We start from the raw sequence: 26332 nt of genomic DNA, 5'->3' as shown, positions 1-26332 counted from the left end.
TGGTATGCAAAGTCTCTAATTGGTTCTTTTGGACCTTGTTTCCTCTCCAGCAAACGTTTGGCGGATTCTGCTTCGTAGTCATCAGTCAAGAAAGCATGCAGGAAATCTTGTTTAAACTGGTCGCAAGTGAAAATGTGTCTTCTCTCTGCTAGCCACCAGTCCTTAGCTGTCCCCTTTAACACTGAAGTGAGCGAAGCTAATATTTCTGAGTCAGTGAGTGGTCTGAGTGCAAAATATTCTTCACAACGTTCAACAAAGGAAATCGGATCATTGTCTTCATCTGCACCAAATTGTGGGAATTCAACCTTTACCGGAGGGAGATACGGAGCAGTTGATGTGGTATCTGGTAGGTTGTGAGTACGGTGATGAAGTTGCTCAGTACGTGATCTTTTAGAGTCTTTTGGCAAGGCTGGGGTGAGCAAAGGAAGAGAAACTGGAGTAGACATGACATGAGCATATGACTTAAGCTTAGTGTCGATTTGCACATCTCTCCTCTTCAAACAATCCACCATAGACTTTCCCAAATCAGCTATACTCAGCTCAAGTACTTTTTTGACTCTCTCACATTCCCTTTCAATCTTGTACTTCAACTTTTCCTCCAACATCCGACACTGGTCCTTAAACTCAGAATGTGAACAACATTGACTCACTTTTTGGATGCAGGCTTGAACTTCACCTTCCAAAGCTGTTATACGGTTGGTCAATGAATCCATAAATTGTGTTGAGGGGTGAATTTCAGAAACTACTTCCAGTGTTTCCCCTACAATGCATTAGGCTGCGCCGCTGGATTTTCAGCACCGCTGAAAAATCTTCACATGATCAGTAATATCACGACATTCACTTACACACCTAAAAACACTGAAACATGGCGACCGGCGGCGCTGCTAATGCGATGGCTCTGAATCCACTTGTTGACAAGGAAAGAGCAAATGGAAATATTTTTTCCAGATAGCACACGTACGTCTGGCCGACATCGGCCCAACATCGAGCGTCGGCCTCCCTCCCTATAACATCGCAAAGGCGTCGGCCAGGCGTAGTCAGATCTCTGTCAGTCAGAGTGCTCTATTTCCCAGCTCCGTTACGTCGGCTTTAGGTCGGCCCACTATACGGGAGGCCGATGTCGCGTTAATGCTCGCGCGGGTCCAAATAATGAAATGTGTTTTATAATTAACCATTTTGATAAATTATGTGATAAAAATATGAGAAATGGCTGGTCTTTTTAGACAAGTAGCGCGGTATTTAAACATCTGCGTGCATCCCAGACATGCTCAGGAGTCAGCACTATATTTCGTTTTTAAAGGGACGGCGCTGCTGTGCTGCACGCACTGAATTAAAGTGATATATATAAATTTAATTAAATTAAACCTTTAAAAAATTTTTTTTTTTTTTTTACTGAAATATGGAATAGTTTTGCTTTTTATATTTTTATATAGGCTAACTATTTTATCTGCATGTTGCACTCTGTTGTTTTCTAAGCCTATAATTGAGATCATAAATTTACATACAATTAGCATAATATGCAAAATATTGTTAAGATAAATCCTATAAATCATCATCAATCATAAAGACCTTTGTATCAAGCCTCTATAGCCTCTATAGCCTAATCCTATTATGGAATTCTTAATGCATTATAATACGCGCATAACGCCTTATAAAAAAACCCTATAATATGTTGTATCATCTGATAAGTATATGATAAAAACAGTTACAATACATTATAGGCTAATACTTACCTTTTTGTGGTTGTAACTTTTAAGGTTTTTTACCAATTCCTTGAGAGAGAAAAAAAAAAAAAAAGGCTTAAATAAACCTAACTTATTTAATAGCTTGGTAACCTAAAACAAAAAACACCTAAAAAAAATCTGAAGATCAATCCCATTTTTACATTTCCCCTTTTATTGATTTCAAAATCGACTGTGTGAAACGGTGCGGATACCAGAGATCGTTTCCCCACAGTCTATTTTTGCTGTGCTCCACGCACATAATTAAAGTGACAGCGCATTGTTCGTGGTCAAACTGAACACAAATTGACATGAAAATGTAGTAATCTCACCATGCATTTAATTAAACATATTAATCTCACCGTAAATGTATTTAATTATATACTAGGCATACTGTTTTTCAGCATCTTTTTACTTTAAGACCGAGGTTAATCATTTTTTAAGTCTTATATCAGTTTAAACACTCAAGTGATTTTAAACTTCTCAGTAGCCTATACTTGCGAGCTCTCTGAGACGATTTTCTAAACTAAAGAAACAGCTTGCAAGTAACAATTTATTTACAATTTATAATTGCCATTCATTTTTTTTTTCAAAACAACAACAAAAAATCTTCCATTTTAAGGAATCAGGATTAATAATGTTTTTAGTTTAGTCAGGACTAAAATACAGGGTACTGTCAGTTGATTTATTCAGTTTCTGTATGTCTGAATACTAGTAGGCCTATTAGACATATCCAAAAAATTATTATTATTTTTTTATTGGTATCTTTATTCTATTGTATTTATTTGTGATACTTTTTTTCAATTTAATTCAAAAGATTGAAATCAAGCTTCCTTGTGTTGTGTTTTTTAATTCCTATTAAAAAATGCCATTATTTTATATGGAAAAGGTAATAATTGTAATTTTTTTTAGTTTGTCTTGTATATTTTTTTATTAGATCAGATTTAATTTTAAGCTGTCATATGGTCATGTTACAATGTGCCCCTCACATGTTACAATGTACCTCCACCTATGGGTTGGGTTGTCACATTTCACTTCCATTCTTTAGGGGTACTGTATATCAAGAAAAAAGTAGGCTATATAGTTTATTCATAAAACAACATTAGACATGTGGGAAAAAATAAATACTCTGAACCATAAGTAGATTTACAGAAACTAAAAAAGTCAAAAAGCGTTACTTTGTGCCCCGCTAATTGTGCATTCACAATTTGTGAATTTTTATGACAAGATTTTATAGTCTTCCCCATTAATTTCCCATGGGGTCAAAAAGACCCCGAAACTCCCGAGTGTGTCTTTTATAACATAGGCCTACAGATAGGCTTTTTTTTTTTTTTTTACAGTCACTCCCGCTTTATTTATTTATTTTGTCATTTAATGTCGGGGTACAATAACGTAAGGTAGCCTATATGTATACATAACATTTATTTTTAAATAAGAAAATAAATAAAGTTTATAAAGTTATATAGTTTATAAATTATCACTCGCGTGCCAAGCCCGCGAAAGAATGCAGAGGACATATATAAGCTGCGGTCAGTGCCCATCCCCCGCATAGCGGACATCTCTTCAGACTGATCACCACAAACACATGAGTTTTCCTGAGGTAAAGTATACTTATCAGATTATTTACCTTAAAGACTATATTTAATTAAATATAAACAAATATCATATGTAAAACAAGCTATAAATAGGATATGACATTTCAAAATATGACCAGAGTAAATAACAAATTATATTAGGACACAGTTTGAAGAGTTCGTTTTCCTCAGATATTATAACTAAAAATAAATAACATCCATTGACTTATACACTTGACTTATACAAGTCTTATACTGTTGGTAATAACATCCATTTTCTCAAATGAAACAAATTAAATGGTTAAAAGGTCGACGGACTTCCTTTTCCACACACAAACAATGACTTTCCGCTTTTTTTCCAACATTAGGCCTAGTCATTTGGGTCAGTACCGTTAAATGCCGTTAAATATGGATGACGTCATTTGCGCGCGCGTTCTCTCTCTCGCGTGACGTCATTTGCGCGCGCTCTCTCTCGTGCATGACGTAAATTGCGTCAATAAAGCTTGTTTGAGATTCGCCTTGACCTTCTTTTACTGTCTATGACTGGCCTTGAAATGGAGGAGTAAAAAAAAGGCAAGAAGGACAGATCTCTCTATCAAAGGCGGATATCGCGGGATTCACGCTCGTGCTACAGTGTTGCTAATAAACGGGATGTTAAGTTCTGTTGCTTATATGAAAATAAAACAATTGACCTATGGCTAAGCCACGCCCCCAAACGCGATGAGCCAATCACAGTGCGCATAGCTAACCCAATACACTCGGACATTCTCTGCTTCCACGTCCATTGAAATGCATTGCAGTTAGTCAGTTTTCACTCGTTTTTATCTGGTTTTTCTTGTCATTTTAAGTTTAAAATGGTCAAACGGTGTGCATGGGGTACATTCAACTCCAACACTAGGTATCCTGAGAGGCTGGGCGACGGTGTGTATTTTTTACCCTTTCCCAAGCCACATCTCAACCGAGAAGTGTCTGCTCTGGATTAATTTATGCGGTAACTTAGACCACAACACCAACTAAACGTGGATAAATTAAACAAGGATGTCTACATCTGTTCTAAGGTAAGTCAACAACGTATTTGAACGTTATCTTTAACACCTCTAACGTAACGTTAGCCTAGCTTCTAGCTGCGTTGCAGTTTGACAAGAGTACAGTTTGACAAAAGCACAATGTTGTGTTTTACACAAATATAAGTAGGCTAAACACTTTGCAGTTTTAATGATGTCCTGTATGAACAAAATGGAGTATGTTTTTGTTTTTATGTTTCCACTGTTCGATCGCGCCCGCGCCTCTCTCTCTCTCTGACACACACACACATTCCAGCATTGCAATCTTGACATCGCAGCCTGTTCATTATGCTGCGTTCACACCAAACGCGAATAGAGCGTCAAATTCGCGCGTATCGCGTCTACTTCGACGCTTGAACATTTTGAATCCATTTGCGCGTCCGAAGCGAATAGGACGCGCGTATAAAGCGAGCGTTTGAAGCGAAATAACACCAAACTATAACGTTTACACACTGACCTGTAACGTTAAATCTTTGTCTGGAGCTGAAGCTTTTCATCGACCTTCTCAAAGTAAAATGATTAATATAACCCTCCAATGCATAGTTAAGGCCCTTTTGGTGACTTTGAGATGATATAAAATCTTTGTCTCCAAAAATCATCAATTGCCTCCTGTGAAATGTCTCCTATACTGTGACAGCTGCCATAGCGCCTGTTACCGAATGTTGACTGTTTGTCCGAGTGAGTGGAGTGGGCGTGGCTTAGCCATAGGTCAATTAGACCATCAGAAAATGTTCTACTGCCGTATATTTACTGTCGTTTAAATGGACACTTATAAACACTCATGACATGTACATTCTGATTAGTAAACACTCATACGTTTCTCCCTTTTCTCTCTTTTGCTTGTCTCAACAGCAGCTAAAATCCACCCCAACGCCTCTTTTCAGAGCCAGGACAATCAGTGTGCGTCTTTGTAAGTATGTTTTTACTAACCGTCAAACACCTTCTCAGTATCTGGGTTTAGATTAATTAAAACCATGTCATGCAGCAAGTTATCAGGTTATTCTTTTTAGGGTTGGAAAAGTCTCATCGAATGCATTTCTCTATGAAAATAATTATCTTGTCTCTTTTTCAGCTTCATTGACCATCTGTTTGTTGGTAAGTGACCAATAGCAGTCATCCTGCATCTATGATTTGACATGTACATTCTGATTAGTAAACACTCATACGTTTCTCCCTTTTCTCTCTTTTGCTTGTCTCAACAGCAGCTAAAATCCACCCCAACGCCTCTTTTCAGAGCCAGGACAATCAGTGTGCGTCTTTGTAAGTATGTTTTTACTAACCGTCAAACACCTTCTCAGTATCTGGGTTTAGATTAATTAAAACCATGTCATGCAGCAAGTTATCAGGTTATTCTTTTTAGGGTTGGAAAAGTCTCATCGAATGCATTTCTCTATGAAAAAAATTATCTTGTCTCTTTTTCAGCTTCATTGACCATCTGTTTGTTGGTAAGTGACCAATAGCAGTCATCCTGCATCTATGATTTGACATGTACATTCTGATTAGTAAACACTCATACGTTTCTCCCTTTTCTCTCTTTTGCTTGTCTCAACAGCAGCTAAAATCCACCCCAACGCCTCTTTTCAGAGCCAGGACATTCAGTGCGCGTCTTTGTAAGTATGTTTTTACTAACCGTCAAACACCTTCTCAGTATCTGGGTTTAGATTAATTAAATTAATTGGAACTACAAGTACAAGTGTTTAATTGTAAATTAGTAAATTAGAAAGTTTATTTGTTAAGTTAGTAAGTCGTTCACTTGTACTTATCTTTTAATTTGCTGTATGTTCTTGCTTGTCTTTGTTTTAAACAGGCTCCCGACACTTCTTTTTGGCAAAAATCCTGTCCTTACAGAAAGGGATCACACATCAAGCAGTTGTTTATAACTGGTGTAGCCAGAAATAATAATTTGTGTGTGGCTTGTAGGTGACCTTGCAACAAAGCAACATTTTTAAGAACTCACACATAAAAACACTATTTGGAGCCTGTTTACCATAATAGGCCGAACTCGAATATGACATTACGGAAATACACAAATAATCAGTGTTGGAAAGACTACTGAAAAATTGTACTTTAAAAGTACTTTAAAGTTTACTCAACTTGAGTTTTATTGCATTTACAAACTTAAAGTTGGTTCAATATGCATTTATTAAATACTATTCAGTACAAAATTGGTCATTCAAAACCTATCTTTAAAATTGGCAATACAATTTCATCAATATTTTTAAAACTTTTTCAAATCAACTCATTTCAATCAAAACAACTCTAGCAAAAAAAATAAAATAATGCAAGGTCAGGTCTATATATTTCTAAATAACTTTGAAAGTGTAACCTCGCCTAGTACACCTATTTAATTGGTATGAATCAAACTGCAACTCCAGTTACAAACCAAACTGCAACTCCAGTTACAACAGTCTCTGCACCTGCTAAAGTTGCAAAGATTAATTTAGTCTTCAGTATTGTTCAAGCCTATTTAATTGGCTCTTCTACCACCATAGCTATGCTCCTTATTAAGGGATTGGAATTAACTGTTGCCACATCATCTTCCACAAAAATGAGGACACCAGCTTTGAATCCCTTGGTGCAGTTTTCATTTTCATGAAATGAAATTTCAGTGTCCCACAGAAACTCAAGAGTAATATATATATATATAGTGTACAATAATTAAACTAAGAAGTTGTTACAATACAATAAACCAGAGATGTTTATAATATATATATATTTGTATATGTGATTTCAATCTCATTTAATTGTTTGTTTTTTTAAATACATTTAATATTTTTTTTTTATACAATTTTACAATACAATGTTTACTCAAAGTTAATAACAATATAACTGTTCATTATGTAAGGTCTTTATACACCACTGAAAACAGTTGTTTATGATATTGCATTTCTGTCAACAGATCCTCCTAAATATTACACAATGCACCTTTAAAAGTCATTAAACAACTCATTTGAACTATTATATGATTATGATTTCATTTATTAAGATGTGTTGATTTATTAAGAACAGCAAAACTGATATGGCTTTCTGTTTATAAAACAGCACAAGACTTTAATTAAGTAGCCAATATAGGCGGTCTATTTTTGCTGTGTGTTTTAAAGAGAAGTGCGCACTTTGGTGATCTGGTGTTTTCTCCAAAATAAAAGCTCTTGATTTTTTTTTTACAGTGACTTTTTTGGTGGTGATATTTAATAAATTACCAATAAATATTTAATCAAATCAAATAATAGAAAATACTAGCTACTTTCAGCAAAACACTATTTTACTTTTGACGAAGAACTTGAATTAGTGGTCGCGATACTGAAATTTCTAACTTCAATATGATACATTGAAAAATATAAATATTCAGTATCATTTTCAATATCATGGGGAAAACCACATACTGTATACTGCCTTTTACTACAGGGCCGTTGAATGCTTGAATCTGATTGTTTGACGAACGTTCTATGGTGTGCATTATTTTCAGGGAAACGCACGGCTAAAGTAGTTCTCTTACGAGAGGTTCTCTCGTATTGCGTAAGCTAGCTTACGCTGCGGGAAAGTCTCCTTTCTCGAGATACTGAAGCCAAAAATTATCCTTAATTTTTTAAACTTTGTCAACGCAGTGCGGCAGCCTGCAGACCTAGGGCAAGCGAATCGCATGCCCATTGGCTGCCCTGCGGCAACTGCAGCAGCCAATGGCTGAGCCTTGCGCGTGACGTCACGTCCAATGAGCGCGCTTGGCGCGCTTAATGCGTCACAGCCCGTCATTAGGGGTGTGGCTTAGCGTATATAAGCAAGGAACAGAGGCTGCTTCACTGATTTCTGTCTCTTCAGCGAAGCTCTTCGCATCGCTGATCTTCGAGGAAGCCGCCGTCGAATCAAGCGACCAGCACGCCGAGGATTTCAGCCTGAGGACGCCGGCCGCTCGCCGCCTTCAGCCTTCCCTGCCTGCTGCGCCATCCGGCATACATATCCTTTCTTTGCTCTGTGTTGTGTGTTTGTGTGTCCGCCGCGACACACCTGCATCTAAAAGAGCGCGAGGCGTTGTTGCAAATGCCTCGCTCATCCTGTGGCTCGTGCAGAGCCGCGCTCAGCGACGGAGACTGCCACGTGTTGTGCACTCTCTGCCTGGGCTTCGACCACGCAGCCCGCGCTCTCTCCGAGGGCGGCTGCGATCAGTGTGAGGAGTTACCGATGTCGACCCTACGGGCTCGACTCGCTAAATTCGAGGAACCTCCACCTTCTCCGGCCACTTCTTCTGGGCCACGTAAGAAGAAACGTCGCTCCCAAAGGCCGCCGGAACTGGACGCTACAGCTGAGCGCTCGCCGGAACCTCTCCCGCGAGTCTCGCTCTCTCCTTCCCCCCCACCCTTCACCGACGCGCAGCTGCCGGCCTCTGCCCGCACTGCCGTCGTCCTGGGGGATGATGCAGATGATGCCGCTGACAGCTGCTCTCTGCTCGCGTCTGACAGCGAGGACTGGTCGGGCTCTCACCGCTCCGCCCCCTCGACTTTGGAGTCTATCAGGTCACGTGCCAGTGTTGACGCGGAGCTTCTCCGCCTCCTCACTCAAGCGGTCGAGAGAATGGGACTGGATTGGTCCCCACCTAAGGAGCCGGAGCCCAATCGCCTTGACGGGTGCTTTCTACCTAGCCGCCGCCCTGCGCCTGCCTCTAGGTCAGCACCCTTCCTGCCTGAGCTCCACACCGAGCTTTCTAAATCCTGGAACGCTCCGTTCTCCACCAGACTCCGCTCACCAGTCTCCTCGGCTCTCTCTCAGGTGGACAGAGCCGCCGAGAACGGCTATAACGCCATCCCCGCCGTTGAGGAAGCTGTGGCAACGCACCTTTGCCCGCCGTCTGCTAGATGGCGCTCAAAGTCTGCCCTGCCGTCTAAAGCCTGCAGGACCACCTCAGCTCTCGCCGGCCGCGCTTTCGCCGCCTCCGGCCAGGCTGCTTCCGCCCTGCACTCAATGGCCGTCCTTCAGATCCTTCAAGCCGACCTCCTCCGTGAGCTGGATGAGAAGGGCTCGGGTCCGTCCGCCTTAACTGATCTGCGCAGCGCTACGGATCTTGCGCTACGCGCCACCAAGACCGCTGCTCAAGCCATCGGCAGATCCATGGCCGCGCTCACCGTCATCAACAGACACCTCTGGCTGACTCTCGCTGACATGAGTGACTCCACTTTCCACTTTCACCACTTTCGCCCACCGGCCTCTTTGGCCCTGCGGTCAGCGGAATCGTGGATCGGTTCTCCGAAGTTCAGAAGGCGTCACAGGCGATGAACCTTTTCCTGCCCCACCGTTCGAGCCCAGCCACAGGCCGCCCTCAAACTCAGCCTCCTGTGCGCAGCTCTAACCAGCGCTCTTCCAGGCCTCCCAGCGCTTCGCAGCGACGCCAGGGCAGTCGCCCCAGGTCACGCTCGACCAGCCGTCACAGACCGCCGCCCCCACGGGGCCCGCGGCCCAAGATCGCTTTGAAGCCTGAGCCCGCGAAGTCCTCCTAGCATCCGCAAGGAGGAAAAGATGGTTGGGTCCCGCTACGGCCGGACCGCCATCGAAACGCACAGCTCTGTCAGTCCCCTATGTTCAGGCTACTGCAGCAGCACACACCGCAGCCAACGAGCCAGTAATGACACTCGCTCGCCTGCACACAAACGCCGTTTTCACGGCGACTCAGATAAATCTCAAAAAGAGTATAAGTGCTTTAAGTGTAGAAAATGTGCCCACACCCACGTGTTCACTGCTTCACACATGTACAATCCCCATGGTAACGCGCTCAGAGCGATCTCTCATAAAGCGGCCTCACACCGCTCGAGTACTAAATGTAGGAAATGTGCCCACACTTCCGTGCCCACACCTACTCGCTGCTCGCTCTGTCACTCAGTTACCTTAAGTTGCTACGGCCCAAGCCGCAGGGATATTAAGTGTAGGAAAAGTGCCCACTCCCGTGTATTCACTGCCTCACACAGACCAGGTTCCCATGGCAACGCGTCCAGAACGCTATCTCTTAAAGCGGAAACTTTCCGCTCCAGCATCAAGTGCAGAAAATGTGCCCACAGCATTGTGCTCACACCTGCCCACTACCAGCTCTGCCAGACAGGTTGCAAACCTCATAAAGCTTCCATACACTGGCCGTGTCATAAGTGCAAATCCCGCGCCAGCTCACGAGCACTTTCAGACACCATTATCCCCACGCCGCTCTCGCGCCTGGGTTATTTGAAAGCAGCTCACGCTCCATCGTCCGAGATCGAGCTTCTAAAATCTGCACAGTCGGCCAGCCCTGTTCTTCTGCCCTCGTGTCCGAGCATCGGCGGCGCACGCGCCGCCCCACCCTCTCTGATACAGGTTCCCCATCCCGCGCAACGCGGCGATCTGAACCCAGAGACCATTCGACCCCTAGCTATGCATGCAAAAGCATGGGAAGCTATTCAGGGCGCGTCAGAATGGGTGCTCAACACCATAAGACACGGCTATTCGCTCCAATTTGCTCGTCGCCCTCCGCGCTTTCTAGCGCAGACGGAAACGAAAGTGAGCTTGGAAACAGCGCATCTGCTTCAAGCAGAAATAGCAAAGCTGTTGCGAAAAGGGGCCATAGAACAAGTTCATCCTTCCTCGAGCGAGTCAGGCTTTTACAGCCGTTACTTCCTCGTTCCCAAGAAGGACGGAGCATTAAGACCTATTTTAGATCTGAGACATCTGAACAAGGCTCTCATGAGACGGCCGTTCAGGATGATTACAACCAGACAGATCCTTGCGCAAGTTCGCCCAGGAGACCTCTCTCGATCTGAAAGACGCGTATTTCCAGATCCAAATAACTCCCCGTCACAGGCCATTCTTGAGATTCGCCTTCGACGGTCGAGCTTATCAATACACAGTCCTGCCGTTCGGCCTGTCTTTAGCACCCCGTACATTTACGAAATGCATGGACACGGCTCTCGCTCCCCTGAGGAGTCAGGGAATGCGAATTCTGAACTATCTGGACGATTGGCTCGTTCTAGCGCAGTCAGAGACAGAACTTGTGTCTCACAGAACAGCGCTACTCGACCACCTGGAGGGTCTGGGTCTAGCGGTCAACTGGACCAAGAGCTCGCTCTCGCCCCGGCAGTCAATTTCCTTTCTCGGAATAGAACTGGACTCGGTGGCAATGACGGCCAGATTGTCGGAGCAGCGCGCGCGCCGCATTCAGCGCCTCGCTGCATCCTTCAAAGAAGGCACACAGGTTCCCCTGAAAGCATTTCAGCGCATTCTGGGGCATATGGCCTCAGCTGCAGCAGTGCTTCAGCTGGGTTTACTGCGCATGCGCCCGCTTCAACGCTGGCTGAAAGCGCGCGTTTCCCATCGAGCCTGGGCGACCGGCGGCTCGCTAATCAGAGTGACTCAGGTCTGTGTCTCAGCCCTGCAGCCCTGGCTAGCAGCCGAATGGTATCACACTGGAGTGACTATGGGAGTGGTTTCACACCGGAAAGTTGTCTCAACAGACGCGTCCAACCTAGGTTGGGGAGCGCTCTTCGAAGGCAGACCGGTCTATGGCCACTGGTCAGACCAGGAGAATCTCCTACACATAAACTGTCTAGAGATGCTCGCGGTCGAGAAAGCGCTCATGCACTTCCTCCCATTCCTCCATGGTCACCATGTTCTAGTCCGCACGGACAACACTTCAGTAGTGGCCTATGTGAACCGCCAGGGCGGTGTCAGATCAAAGCAACTCTGCGCCCTGACGGAACGCCTCCTCGTATGGGCTCAGCACTCTCTGCGCTCTCTGAGAGCATCGCATGTGCCTGGCCATCTGAACGAGGGCCCCGACAGACTGTCCAGGGACAACGTTCCCCCTGGGGAGTGGTCTCTACACCCCCAAACAGTCCAGTCGCTGTGGCGCCGCTTTGGCAGAGCGAAAGTCGACCTCTTTGCGTCAAAAGACAACGCCCACTGCCCAGTGTTCTTTTCAAAGAGCGAGGACGCGCTGGCCCAGACATGGCCCAGCGGCCCGCTATATGCGTTTCCACCAGTCTCTCTGCTGCCTCAGGTCATCGAGAGAGTCAGGAAAGCGCGCCACACAGTGCTCCTCATAGCCCCGTTCTGGGAGAACCAAGCTTGGTTCCCGGAACTCATACAATTGGCAGACTCAGCCCCCTGGCCGATTCCGGTGCGGAGAGACCTTCTCTCCCAAGCCCACGGCTCGATTTGGCATCCCCACACAGAGCACTGGTCTCTGCATGCGTGGAGCCTCAACAATTACACGCTGATCTACAAGAAGGGGTGATGAACACGATCATACAAGCTAGAGCCCCCTCCACGAGGCGGCTCTACACGTCTAAATGGTCGGTGTTTAACAAATGGTGCACTGCCAAAGGGCTTAATCCACAGACATGTGGGGTCTCGCACGTTTTGTGCTTCCTTCAAGAGCTACTGGACGCGGGCAGGTCCCCCTCCACGCTCAAAGTCTATGTCGCGGCTATTTCAGCGCTCTCTGTCTCAGAGCCGGGCCGCGCATTAGGAAGGAACGAGTTTGTCATCTGCTTCCTTAGAGGAGCGAGGAGGATGAACCCCCCGCGACCCCCGTCGGTTCCTATGTGGGATCTTTCACTGGTCTTAGACGCACTGAAAGCACATCCCTTTGAACCCTTAGAGACTGTGGATATGAAATACCTCACGCTCAAAACCGTTTTTCTGATAGCTCTGTCTTCAGTAAAACGTGTGGGAGACCTTCACGCGTTATCCACTAACGCTGCGTGCCTCGAGTTCGGACCCAATAACTCTAAAGTTATTCTCAGACCGAGGCATGGGTACGTCCCCAAAATTCTGGGCACTCCCTTCAGAGCGCAGGTCATTTCCCTGTCAGCCCTGCCAAATGATGGCTGCGAGGCAGATAGTAATCTCCTCTGCCCAGTTAGAGCGCTAAAAAGCTATATTTCACGCTCCGCCGCCTTTAGGCGTTCAGAGCAGCTCTTTGTTTCGTTTGGTGGGCGCACCAAGGGTCTCGCCGCCTCGAAACACACCCTGTCCAGATGGATAGTTGACGCTATCGCAGCTGCTTACGCATCTAAAAACCTGCAGTGCCCTTTGGGCATTCGGGCACACTCCACCAGAGGCATGGCCTCATCGTGGGCGTGGTCCAGTGGGATTCCCATTCATGACATTTGTGCGGCGGCAGGCTGGGCCTCCCCCTCCACATTTGTTAGGTTTTACAACCTGGAAGTCCCCGCTTTGCAGGCCAAAGTGCTATCAGTCTAGGTCCCGCGTAAGCCAGCCCACTGTCTGTGCGCGGGCTATGTTGTGGATTTAGCTCTACTGGTTGAGCTACACTATGTGGGAAGTGTTAGTTGGACCGGCTGTGCCGCTCCCTGCCCCATATTATGTGCTTGTGTACTGTGGTATCTTGGCCGCCCAGCTCCGCTTCGCGTTCCCTGGGCCCCCCCCCATGGGATTCATTCAGGATGCTGGGCGCGCGCACGGCGTTGACAAGGGTGTTCCCGCAGCGTAAGCTAGCTTACGCAATACGAGAGAACCTCTCGTAAGAGAACGTACTCGGTTACTAACGTAACCTCTGTTCTCTCTAGAGAGGGAACGAGTATTGCGTAACCCGCCGTGCTCTCGCCACGAGCTCATTTCGCTTCATGCGACAGAAACCAGTGAAGAGCCTCTGTTCCTTGCTTATATACGCTAAGCCACACCCCTAATGACGGGCTGTGACGCATTAAGCGCGCCAAGCGCGCTCATTGGACGTGACGTCACGCGCAAGGCTCAGCCATAGGCTGCTGCAGTTGCCGCAGGGCAGCCAATGGGCATGCGATTCGCTTGCCCTAGGTCTGCAGGCTGCCGCACTGCGTTGACAAAGTTTAAAAAATTAAGGATAATTTTTGGCTTCAGTATCTCGAGAAAGGAGACTTTCCCGCAGCGTAAGCTAGCTTACGCAATACTCGTTCCCTCTCTAGAGAGAACAGAGGTTACGTTAGTAACCGAGTACGTTCGGTATTGTGCCTAAACAAAATCTCATGGGTACTTCAATTTTTTGTGATATCAACTTCAAATTTGGAACACAACTTGGTTAGATATTATGGATTTGATTTTATAACAATTTTAGAGAAAAACATTTTGTAAAATATATATTTTATATAAAAGAAAAAATATTAAGTACAGTATATTTGATTTACTTTAAATTTAAACTTCCATAACTTTTTCATACTTTCATTGAAGTACTTTCACTTCATCAATAATCTACTGAGTGTTTTCTTTAAAACAAGACCAGTGAGAGTTAAGGGTTAAAGTACAATTTTTATGGTAACGCAAGGTCCAGTGATATGGAACTGTAACGCGGAACCTGCCTGGAACTACTTTAGCCGTAACAAGTTCTGCCATAACAAATGAATACATTTCTGTCCAAATATCACTTGTCACAAAATATGGAACCTTGAGACTCTGACAATAGGCTATGTGTTTTGTCAAGATTAGAAAAGGTTTTGATCATAAATTATGAAACGATACCCAAAAGTGGAGGAGCCAGATAAATGTATTTAGAGTACCGTTTCTATGGTAACGCAACGTCCAATTACAAAATGGTTTTCACAGGATGAATTCTGAGTTCGTAAGCTTTCAAATGATATATAATTTGTTCAACATTAGATGAGGTGAAGGATAGGATATAATTGTTTTAAACGTAGTGGAAAAACAGATTAATGACTTGGTCCTTTTTTTTATACCCAAAACAGGCTCAGGTGTATATTTCATAACGTGCTAAATAACAACATGAACAACATTTTAATAAATTTTCTTTTTCAGCACCTTAAGACAATGTTCACAATTAATGTTAGCAGTATTATTATTATTTTTCCAGAAGAAAAGTTTAATATATTTACTTTCTTCAAAATCTGAATGTCCTGCACCACCAGTTGGATTTAGGTCAGGCTGACTAATTAATCACAAAAAACTGAAAAAAATCATGTGACCAGCATACTCACGACAGACCAGGCTGTGATAAATGATAAAAGGATTTGATGAAAAAAAAATTCTTATGCCCCAAAAAAGACAATAAAAACTGTTACACCCAGGTCACATTGCCAGTTTTAGGATTAAACTGCTGCAGTTGATGGAAACAGTCAGATAATGTTTCAGCTAGTTGTCAAGTGTGTCCCCAGCACATCAGTGCTATCAGTGGCTCAAACCTCCGTTACTACAGTAACTCTAAAATGACGTTTTGGAATTAGCAACGGAGATGGGATTAGATGCGTAAGAAATTAGTCCTACATACAAGAGCGTTTTAATGACAAAAACTTGACAAACGTCTTGAAATACATCATCTGAACAATGTTTCGCTTCGTGTCGTGACCGCATTACCACCGCGGGTGTGCATTATTTTTCTAATAACTCAACGGCCTGTCGGCAATTATTCCTTACATATAGATATTTTAATATCAAAATTTTAGACTATCCATTTTGTCAAGGCAATCATTACTTTAACACACAGCACATGTAAAACATATATACAGTAAAAACCTTTTCCATTTTCTGATCATAAATATAGTTCACTAAAAAATACTAAGTGCAGATTGTATCTCGATGTGAGCAAACTATTATTTATTTTGACATGTCAAACGTATAAAATAACTAGATGCCCCTTCTTGTTGTGCTCTTTGTTTTGTTTCTCTTGTGTTTTCTTAGTTGTCTGTGTCTCTGAAGTATGACAAATACACCTTCCTACTGGACCTTGAAACGAAAATCTAGAGAAAGAGTTAACCAACAATTGGAGTCAATTCAGTCTGATTTTGCTTTAGGCTGTAGGGCTGAAAATGTACCAGTTGAAAATGATGAATATCAAGTTAACAATGAGGAGGACTTTATGGACTGTGAAGCATCTTTCCCTGAGGAGTCTTTACAGTCTGATAACAGTACCGGTAGCTCTGTTGAAGAAGAGGAAGCTCATATGGAATGTAAATTGGCATCCTGGGCATTGCAAGAAAATATAACACACAGTGCATTGAGTAATTTATTGAAAATTCTAAAATACCATCATCCATCATTGCCAGCTGATGCAAGAACACTACTCAGGACTTCACGGTCAGAGTCAGTGGTTGTCCAGGAAAAGGCTGGTGGGACATACCATTATTTTGGAATCCTGAAGTCAATCAAGACCACTTTGGAGGCAAATAAGTCCAGCTTGACTAGTGGTGTATGCCTAGAACTCCAAGCAAATGTGGATGGGTTGCCAGTTTTTAAAAGTTCTTCCACCCAGTTCTGGCCCATTCTTGGAGTCATCAAGAACCTCCCCCAGCATCAGCCATTTGTGATCGGGCTTTTCTGTGGTACCAGAAAGCCATCACTCATTGAGTATCTGGAAGATTTTGTTGGTGAAGTTATTGCCTTGGAGAAAGGTTTTACATTTGAAGGAATAACCATGAGGCTCCAACTGTGCTCAATGGTCTGTGATGCACCAGCCAGAGCTTTTCTGAAGAATGTTAAAGGACACACAGGCTACTCAGGGTGTGAGAAATGTATGCAGGAGGGGGAATATGTGAACAATAGGGTGATATTCCCTCAAACTGATGCTCGCCTCCGGAATGACAGAGACTTCGAAGAAATGGCTGATGAAGGTCATCATCTTGGATATTCACCTCTAGTTGCCACATCTTTGGGCATGGTCAGTGGGTTTCCATTAGACTACATGCATCTTGTTTGCCTGGGTGTCATGAGGCGACTCTTGCACCTGTGGCTCAAGGGTCCACTGGCTTGCAGGCTCTCAGGTTTACAGGTGAAGATTCTCTCTGAGAAGCTCTTGAAGATCAGACAATGTGTGCCAGTGGAGTTTGCACGAAGGCCAAGATCTTTGAATGAAGTAGACCGATGGAAAGCCTCTGAATTCCGCCAGTTCCTGCTTTATACTGGTCCTGTGCTCCTTAAAGACTTCCTACATCCTGCAGTATACCAGCACTTCTTACTTTTTTTTGTTGGAGTGTTCATACTGTCAAACAAGGCGCTGCTTGAGGTGTACACTGATTATGCAAATGATGCGCTTGTGTTGTTTGTTCAGCACTTAGGAAAGCTGTATGGTGACATGTACCTTTCCTACAATGTGCACAACCTTGTGCACCTTGCACAAGATGTCAAGGTGCATGGGAACCTGGATTCCTTCAGTGCCTTCAAATTTGAAAATTTCATGCAAAAACTAAAGAGGCTTGTCAGGAAACCAGAATCTCCCTGCTGCCAGGTTGTGAAGAGGCTTGCAGAGAGAGAGTCTGTACAAATGGAGAGAGTAGAAAGTTTAGGTGTAAGGAGAGAACACACATCTGGACCTCTACCACCATTGTTTCACTGTGCACAACAGTACTCCCAATATAATGCAGAACTCTTCACCCTTAAACTTGACCAAGCCAACAGCCACGTCTACATTCAGGGAAAGGTAGCAAAGATCAGGAATATAATTGTTGAGAAGGAGGATGTATACCTGGTCTACTCCACATTTTCCCATCAAGAGTCCTTCTTTGAGTACCCAACATCTTCCTCTACATTTGGCATTCGTTTAGTAGATGACCTCTCGGACATGACACAACACTGCAGTATTAGACTGGTAGAAGGGAAGGTTTTCCTTATACCTCATGGGAGAAAATTTGTTGCTGTACCTTTGATACATATGAACTGATCATTTAAACCGATCCAGATCTAAACACTCACCAAAACTATCCCAGCTCCTGTCCATCTACCATCTCTCAGACTCTTGCTTGACTTCAGAATCTTATGAATTTGTATATGTACTGTGTATTATGTCTGTCTGTCCCTACTGTGCATCAATCTGTCCGTCTGTCTAGCTGTTCGTCTGTCCGCACCCCTTGATTCTGCCACCAAAGCTTCTTCCTCTGATCTGCCACAATCTGCATGAACAGTAAGTAGTTATTGTAAAATGTTGTTTTCACTACTGTCTTGCAGGGTTTAAACTTAAAGTTAACTTTTTTGCAGATTGTGGCAGATCACCAATATTAATATTGCTTTTATGGGCGATACCGATATTTACTGATATCGATATCTCTGTATAGAAAACACATTTTTATGATAATCAAATAAAGAGCTATTTTCCAAATATGTCCCGCATGCCACACATCTAATACTGGAAAAGGTATTGTGTTTTTACAATATAACTAACTAGGCAGGTTCAGTCTGAATGAAATACTGCCAAACAGCAGTGGTAGTGTGCGCGCGTTTTCTTCTTCGCTGCTCTAAACAGTGATTGCTTGTGGCAACAGCACAACTTTGTGTTGCCACAAGCAACCACTGTTAGAGCAGCGAAGAAGAAAACGCACGCGCGCTACCAGTATGTTTGTCCGCTGTTTGGCAGTACATCCAGAAATTTTCCACATATTTATGAACACCCCTCAGCAATGACTTTTTTTTGCAGCCTCAAGCATGTGTTTTGGTAGCGTGTATCCACTAATGCACAAGGGCTCGATGTTTGCAAGCACACATGTACATGAACATAATGAACATGCTCCTGGAAACTAAATTTTTCTCTTATTTTCAGTCTCTCACATTCACTTTCAATGGCCGAAATGTTTGACCGAAATGAGATACTCTCAGATAAATGAGGCCTAATTAATCAAATGAAAATATAAATATAAAACCAGTCCTAATTGAAAGAGAACAAGTTGATAAAAAAGATTGAAAACAATATTGGGTGACATTATAGCATAAGCATAACAAGTGATTTTTTGTACTAAAAAGCTACTTTTTGTAGGCCGAATGACCGGGAACACCACAAGTGTAACAAGTGTAACAAGTGTAACAAGTGTAACAAGGTGACACCCCCCCCCCCCCCCCCCCCCAAAAAAAAAAAACTAATAGATGTAACAATTGTGACATTAAACAGCGTTTTTGTCATATTGTTTTTAACATTATTGCCTAATGTTAGCGTCCTCTCAGCCTCACATTGCTTTACAACGCTTGAGGTGACGTTAGCCGTTACTAATGTTATTCCTCTCAGACTCGACGGCAAACATCTTTTTCTACTAATGCAACATCTAGTCAACACATTCATTACTTTATAATGATATGGCAACATGTACTGTAGTGTTTTGTATTCATACCGTTTCGCTGTCTGTGTTTTAAATGTGCATCTGAAGTGTCAGCGCTCTTCATGAAGCATGCCATGTGCTGTCCGTGCAGCACTCAGACTCACGTGGCAAAATAAACAACACAAGGCGCCATCTAGAGGCCGAAACATAGAATCAGGCTATTAATTAAGTATACATATATATTGCACGTTCGGATCTTTTATAGCTGGACTAACTTAACAGATCAATTATCTCAATTACAATTTCAAGAAAGAGCTTTAAAATATGGACCTTCTTGAATTATCAACTAAACAATTTTACCTGCATTTGGGTGGATGTGTGCCCAACTTTAAACCCTGGTGTCCTGACATAAACTGTTTGTGAGAGATTTGTCTGGTGTAAAACATTATGTATCACACAAAAGCATGATCTGTTCGGGGTGGTATTTTTATCTGATGATGTTTTTTTATCTGATGATTATCTGGTGATGTTTCAATTATTCTTATTTCTTTTTATTATTTTAATTTCTTCTATGTAAAGCACTTTGAATTGCCATTGTGTATGAAATGTGCTATAATAAACTTGCCTTGCCTATCTTTACCCAACTGATTATTAATTAATTAAGTACACTTTTTTATTATTTTTATTATTTTGTATTAGGTGAATATGTACCTAATAGTACTGTTTGAGAAGGAGAGCAAAACTGGCCCGGTGGCAAAGGAGTGGTATTCAGATGGCCTTGCTTGGTGGCCCCCGTACAGTGACAAGTTCCAGATTTTGAGAAGTGTTCAAAAAAAAGTTGCCCCCAATCCATCAAAGGGCTGGAAACAATTTGCTGCACGTGTGCTCTACGAATCAGGTAGTTTTCTATGTAGAAGTAAATTGAGTACTACACCATCTGGTGTTGCTTTGTTATTTATTTGTTCTGATATTGTCAAATACTATCACTACATTATATTATACCTTGTTTATGTTATAGTTGAATAGTTAACAGGCTAAATCTTGCTTACAGATTCAATTGACAAAATTAGAGAGAAGTGGGAAAGGTCATGTGTAACATCAGACCTTAACACAGACAGAGAACAAGACGTTACACGTGTACGGCAACGAAGAAAGTAAGCACATATTTCTTTGTCGAATATGAAATAATCCTAATTTTAGTGGAGTTTTAACTGTATGACACAAATATAATGGAACTGTGTCATGTCTTTATGCTTGAGGGAAATGTTGTCACCTTTGCTTGTATTGCATAACATTATGCATGAAAACCAAAAAGTCTCATAATTGTTCATTTACATAGACCAAAACGTCTCAGGTCACCATTACCAACATCAACGTCATCAGAGGAAGACCTGGTACCTTTACCAGAAAAACCACCTTGCCCACCCCAAAAAACAAAAAAACTTAATCGACCCCCTCCAAGAAACTTAGCAGCCCCTCCTCCCTTACCATTGGTCAGACCAAAGACCACAGATGCCATAAGAGCTGGTAAGCTTATTTTGATCTGTGTGTCAAAATAAAACACATCAAAGTCACATCTAAGACTTAACATCGCTAGACTTGTGGTGACAAAACATGCTAGTAATGTTTTAATTTCATAACAGGGATTTCACAGCCCCGAACAGTGTCCTCAAACAGCAACCATAGCCCTGTTCCAGCCTGGCAACAGAATATGAATTCTTCTCAACGTAAGATATTTGATATAGTGTAGATATGTAAGAAAATCAAGCATTTCTGATTATATTTGCAAGACATGTTACTAACATCAATAAATGATTTCTTATTCAAAGGCATGACATCAAATTGGAGACAAGAATTGGAGGCCAGACCAGAGACAGACTGTCATCAGAGGCCAGCTTACACTGAACGTAAGCATCTTTCAGAAAATATGGCCAGTAGGCCTTTGAACTTAACCTAACATGTGCAGAGTTACTAGATTATTTAGGATCCTTTCACTAATTCCAAACATAAGGTAATGATTTTTTATTATTATTTACAAGTAACAACGGTTAGTTGGAGGCCAGACGAGGTGGAGGAACGGCATCCAACTCCATTGCCCAATGAAGGGCTGGGCTTTCCTGAACGTAAGCTATTTAATCCTATTACCTCATTGGGGTCCAATGAATGTTTCCTGACCTACATGTGACATATCTATCTTTCCCTAGAACCAAGATATAATTGCCTTCCTACCCATCAACGCATGGCAGCTAATTGCACTGGTACGTTTGGTCACATCTTTCTCTTGATGCCGGTAAACTGCTCTTTTTAGGATAATTTTAATAATGGAATTGTTGCTGTATTTCTAACAGCAGTTGAAAGGATTGTCCTAGAACAGTTAGGGGAACTTCACCTCAAGCTGGACAATTTGACAACAATTGTCCAGTCCCTAACTCAGAACAGGGCTGTACAACAAGAAAGTCATGATGACTATCAAAACGTTCTTCCAATTTCCACATTGGAAGAACTAAACAGTTTTGATGAGAAGCTTCGGCAAGATGCCGATTTTAAGAAACACATGGTATGTACTTTGAGGTGTATAAGCAACATCAAAATGGGGAATTGATTAGTTAAGGCAGTTGTTTGTTGGCCTGCACAAATCCAAGCAGAACTTAGGAGTTCCAAACTAACAAGACATGTGACAGAAAATAGGATTTTTTATTGCCTGTAGGCAATTATTGCCTGCTGTTTATTTGCTTTGGTTCTATATTTTATTATAGATCGCAAAGCTGTCCATTACTGGGGGAAACAGTATTAAAAAAACAGTTTGGCGAGTCTGCAGGAAAGTGTTCACTCCTGAACTTGCCACTCAACTAAATTGGGTTGGGAGAGGAGAGAAGACTGGCATCAAGTCACGACCTGTGCGTGAAATTCTACTGTGTAAGTTTTACAGTAACAATCCCATCATGGGAGACTTCATCAATATTCCGGTTTCATATACAATTGTGCTTAAAAGCTTGCATACAACAGCAGATGTTGTTCATTTGATAGTGTTTTTTCCCCTTAATATTTTCTCTTGTATAGTGGCAGTTCTTAGGAATGGTGCCTTGGCAATGGTAACTGAGGCTGAGGTGGAAACAGCCATTCAAAACTGGCTCAGGCTGAGCCAAGATAGACTTAGAGGGCAGCGGAGGGAGAGACCACAGCTGTGAAGGTGAGCTGATCGATGAAACTACAGTTTTTTGCAATTTAAATATCTAGGAGGTGGTTTCAAAATCTAAAAATCAAGAGATTTGTTACTTTGCAGTCAACAAACTTTTAGCCACACTGATGCTGCTCAGTTCATCACATTTTAAAGGTAGCATTCATTTTCAAGCAAAGATAGCACCTTAATTCCATGTTTAAGTTAAACGGCCTACTGTACACACATGAAAATACAATTTAAATTAATTTACAAAAAAAAAAAAGGGAATGTTTTTGTATTAATAATAATTTACCAGATCATTCAGGGCTCAGTAGATATAAGACTTTTTAATTTAATCTTGGACATCTGCCTCCCCAGAAAAAAAGGAATAATATAATTTTACAAACATATGCATTATAGTAAAAATAACTGCTGTAATGCGCAATAGTAAGAGTTTGATGACGTTATAAGTAGATATAAGATCTTTAAACAAGACTGTCTGTACTGACAGATGCAACTGGATTTTCCCAATAACGTTGTCTCTACTCTAAAGATTTTTTAGGCGTGAAATTATATCTTCTTACGTATGACGTTACCAGGTGCTGTCCGTGGCGATGGTGCTGATCAGGGCTGCCTTAAACTAATGTGGGGCTGAGAGGTTTTGTAACCCCCCCATCCTCTCAGTTTATAGAGTCTCATTTAAAAAAAGTGTAATATCTAGGTAATCTACATCACAAAATGCATTAGTGGACTAACATAATATTGAAAACGTGAAACAAAATGTTGATGGGCAGTTTATAAGATATAAACTAATAATTATACGAAATGAAATAAAGTTTGAATTTGTCACTGACAATGATAATCAGCAGTGATTTTATCTTTTGTTGTTTTACTAACATTAAAGGGATAGTTCACCTAAATTAAAATTCTGTCATCATTTACTCACTCTCAAATTGTTTTAAACCTGATGTTTATGTTGAACATAAAAGTTATTTTGTAGAATGTGGCAAAACAGTATTATTTTTTCCTATAACTGTTTGGCCACATTCTACAAAATGTTTTCTTTTTAGTTCAGCACAAGAAAGAAAATTAATACAGGTATGGAACAACATGAGAGTGAGTAAACCACGACGCATACACATTTAAGGACAAGCGAGAGCATATAGGTGCTGTCACTTTAAGACATGCACGCATAGATGCTGACACGCTGCTCCGATTTTCTCTCAACTCTTTTAATTCACTTTAGACAATAACCAACTGTGTTTATGTAAACCTTGTGTGTATTTGGCAGTATTAGCACAATCAGACGCGAAAGATAAAGTCATCAGGGATCAGGCGGTGTTTGACAGTACGCGCTCAGAAAAGATGCATCATGTCAATGAAATGTTTACCTTGCCTACCTTTGCAAAGTAATGATTATGAATGTGTCTAAAATAGCAAGGAGAAATTTAATTGTTTATTAATAAACTGGTGTTTTCTCTGTCGCTGCAAAGATGAAGTTGACGATGCAGACTCGCCATGAACGCCAAATGCAATTTTCTTTCCGTTTAAAAGTAGACTAAATCTAGACTAAAAAATAGGCTAAATATTTAGCTAAATATTTCCTATATTTCTCAAATCTGTGAGGCACAAGCTGAGTTTCGGCACCCTCCAGTTCCAGTTCACGTTCAATGCAAGATACAATTCATACTAACACGAAAATCTTTTAAAAAGAGTCTTTCTACAAAACAAAATTCAATTAAGTGGTCAAAATCATGTCTTAAAAAACAATATTTTCAAGGACGAAACAGTTTCCAGCGCGCCTGGACACACCCCAAAACTAGACATTCTGATAGAAATGCCGATAGAGACCGTTCACACCGCCAACGACACGCAGCGACGAAGCAACACGATCCCATTCAATTCAATGGAGCGGCTTCAGCCCAGGTAAGCCCGTGCATTAATGCGGCCTTGGTGCTGATGGTGCTGAATTGGTTGATATGGCTAGATTGAGGTTCAATAATACTGCAGGGGCAGCAAAATAAACTGACCCGGTCCTTAAACTGGAAATGGTGACGCTTTCACGGATGGCTACAGCTTATGCAGACATGATCTGGCTAAAGGAAAACAGTTAAAACGTATTTGTTGATGTAGGTTATTTGTTTTTGTTTTTAAAGCAAGGTCCTAACTACTTTTCCCTGTTTTTTTTCGTTTTTTTTCACTCTGTTACAGGCTGCCAGGAAGAACGTTTCCATTGTTCCTGTTCCTGTTCCTTTTTAATCCCTTTTCTCCTGTAAATAATAATTATTATTTTTTCTATATTAAAGCGTCTTAACTTTGAATCGTGTCTGTTCATTGTTACACACACAAAATGAAGAGGATAATTTTTTTCTATGTCAGTATAGCATCGAGTATTTTTCATGTTGGATAGTCAGGACTGTATAACATGCACCATACATTGAGGAGGGCCAAGTCTTATAGGCCTACGTTAAGAACAATAAGAAGTCAAAAATTATACATGGCAAAATTGTTTTTTCATGTCCAATACTGGAAATTCTTGCTCTGTTCTGTTTTTTAGGATGACAAAAAAAAGGCTTAAAAGATACATTTTAGAATGGTCTGCCTTGGTCTAACAGCGACAATCCAATAGAAATCAAATCAAAGGTCTGTTCACAGAAGCAGAGCACGCATTCCGTCAGTTTAACGTTGAAAGAGTGCGAGGTGATCATTTAATAATTCAACTGTTCTACAATAAATGTTAAATGTCCGACAGTTATGTCCAGTGATGCAAACTACTCAACATTTTATTCTTGAATATGGACATTTTGAGGGATGAAAGTTGCATGTGTTCAGTATCGATGCTATTTTATTAATGAAAGTCGCGAGGCAGCGATTACTAAAGTTTCTGTGCTGCTGAGTGTTGCAGCGCGATCTCCGCTCGCTGAGTGCAAATTGTGTGTGTGTGTGTGTGTGTGTTGAACACTGTATTCGTGCGTGCGTGCGTCACTAAAAACAGCGCATGGTGTCTAATGTAAGGAGTAGCCCGAAAGGTCCGACCTATATAAATAAAGGTCCTATAAAACCCATGCAGAGCTGCCAAAAGATTTACAGCTTTGCATCGTTCAAACATCGGCCGGAGATCATTTGCGATCAAAGGCCGACGTCGAGGCGACATATTGCCGATGAGCAAACGATCTCTGAGCGACATCGTGCCGATGGAACTTTGTACATCGGGCCAACGTCGGCCCGACGTACGTGTGCTATCTGGGTATGGCATTAAAAGATAGTTTGAGCCACGAATCCTACCCCTAAACCTAACCATTACCATTTCTACCTAGGCAACAATTATAAAGAAAAACAACAGACAGACGAGTATAATCACAATAATTTATTTATGGCTCCTATAGAACCATAATATACTAACCTTACAACACAACATCGATTCACAAAATACACCAATTTTATTAGCTTGATGTAATCCAAACCTTCAGAATCCATATATTATTTGCAAGAAAAAGATCCAAGCTCAGCCCTTTATCCAGTAATCGTCATCTTGACCGTAAACGTCAAACCCCGCGCTTGTTATGAATTCAAATTCAAAAATTGCGCCCTCAAGAAGCGTTACGACAGGTTACTATGGTTACGGCAGTAATATCAAACGCTCATTGGCTCTCGCCTCGCCTGCTTCGTCACAGATTGCGTCATGCACATGCACATTTGAAATGAAGCGCGCACTGCCGCGCAGCCCTCAGAGGGAGCGAACCGAACCGAAGACGGATTAACATTTTCATGGATTTGAATTAATAACTTAAATTCTGCTCTGTTACCTCATACAAAACCACTGCCAGAGAGGACTGCG

The 26332-nt window shown here is 42.1% G+C and overlaps 1 protein-coding gene across 4 annotated transcripts; it reads left to right on the top strand.

The window, feature by feature from the left end:
* The first annotated feature begins 4976 nt into the window (after positions 1–4976).
* On the top strand, positions 4977–25738 carry LOC309477838 (uncharacterized protein). Of its 4 annotated transcripts, XR_014198707.1 has the most exons (12): positions 4977–5269; positions 5432–5454; positions 5562–5619; positions 20034–20232; positions 20386–20488; positions 20674–20861; positions 20978–21061; positions 21164–21241; positions 21374–21457; positions 21539–21592; positions 22091–22250; positions 22395–25738. XR_014198707.1 is itself a non-coding variant. In XM_082141290.1 (11 exons), the coding sequence occupies exons 4-11, from the start codon at positions 20040–20042 to the stop codon at positions 22126–22128; spliced, it is 822 nt and encodes a 273-aa protein (XP_081997416.1). In that variant the 5' UTR covers positions 4977–5269; positions 5432–5454; positions 5562–5619; positions 20034–20039; the 3' UTR covers positions 22129–25738. The 4 variants fall into 4 exon arrangements, 1 of the variants encoding a protein (XP_081997416.1); XM_082141290.1 differs by having other exon boundaries at positions 22091–25738; XR_014198708.1 differs by lacking the exons at positions 4977–5269; positions 5432–5454; positions 5562–5619 and adding an exon at positions 15388–19101 and having other exon boundaries at positions 19391–20232.
* The last annotated feature ends 594 nt before the right edge of the window (positions 25739–26332 follow it).

This window comes from Leuciscus leuciscus (assembly GCF_965113295.1).
Source record: "Leuciscus leuciscus genome assembly, chromosome: 16".
In the NCBI taxonomy this organism is placed as follows: Eukaryota; Metazoa; Chordata; class Actinopteri; order Cypriniformes; family Leuciscidae; genus Leuciscus; species Leuciscus leuciscus.
This window is presented reverse-complemented; position numbering and strand designations above follow the sequence as displayed.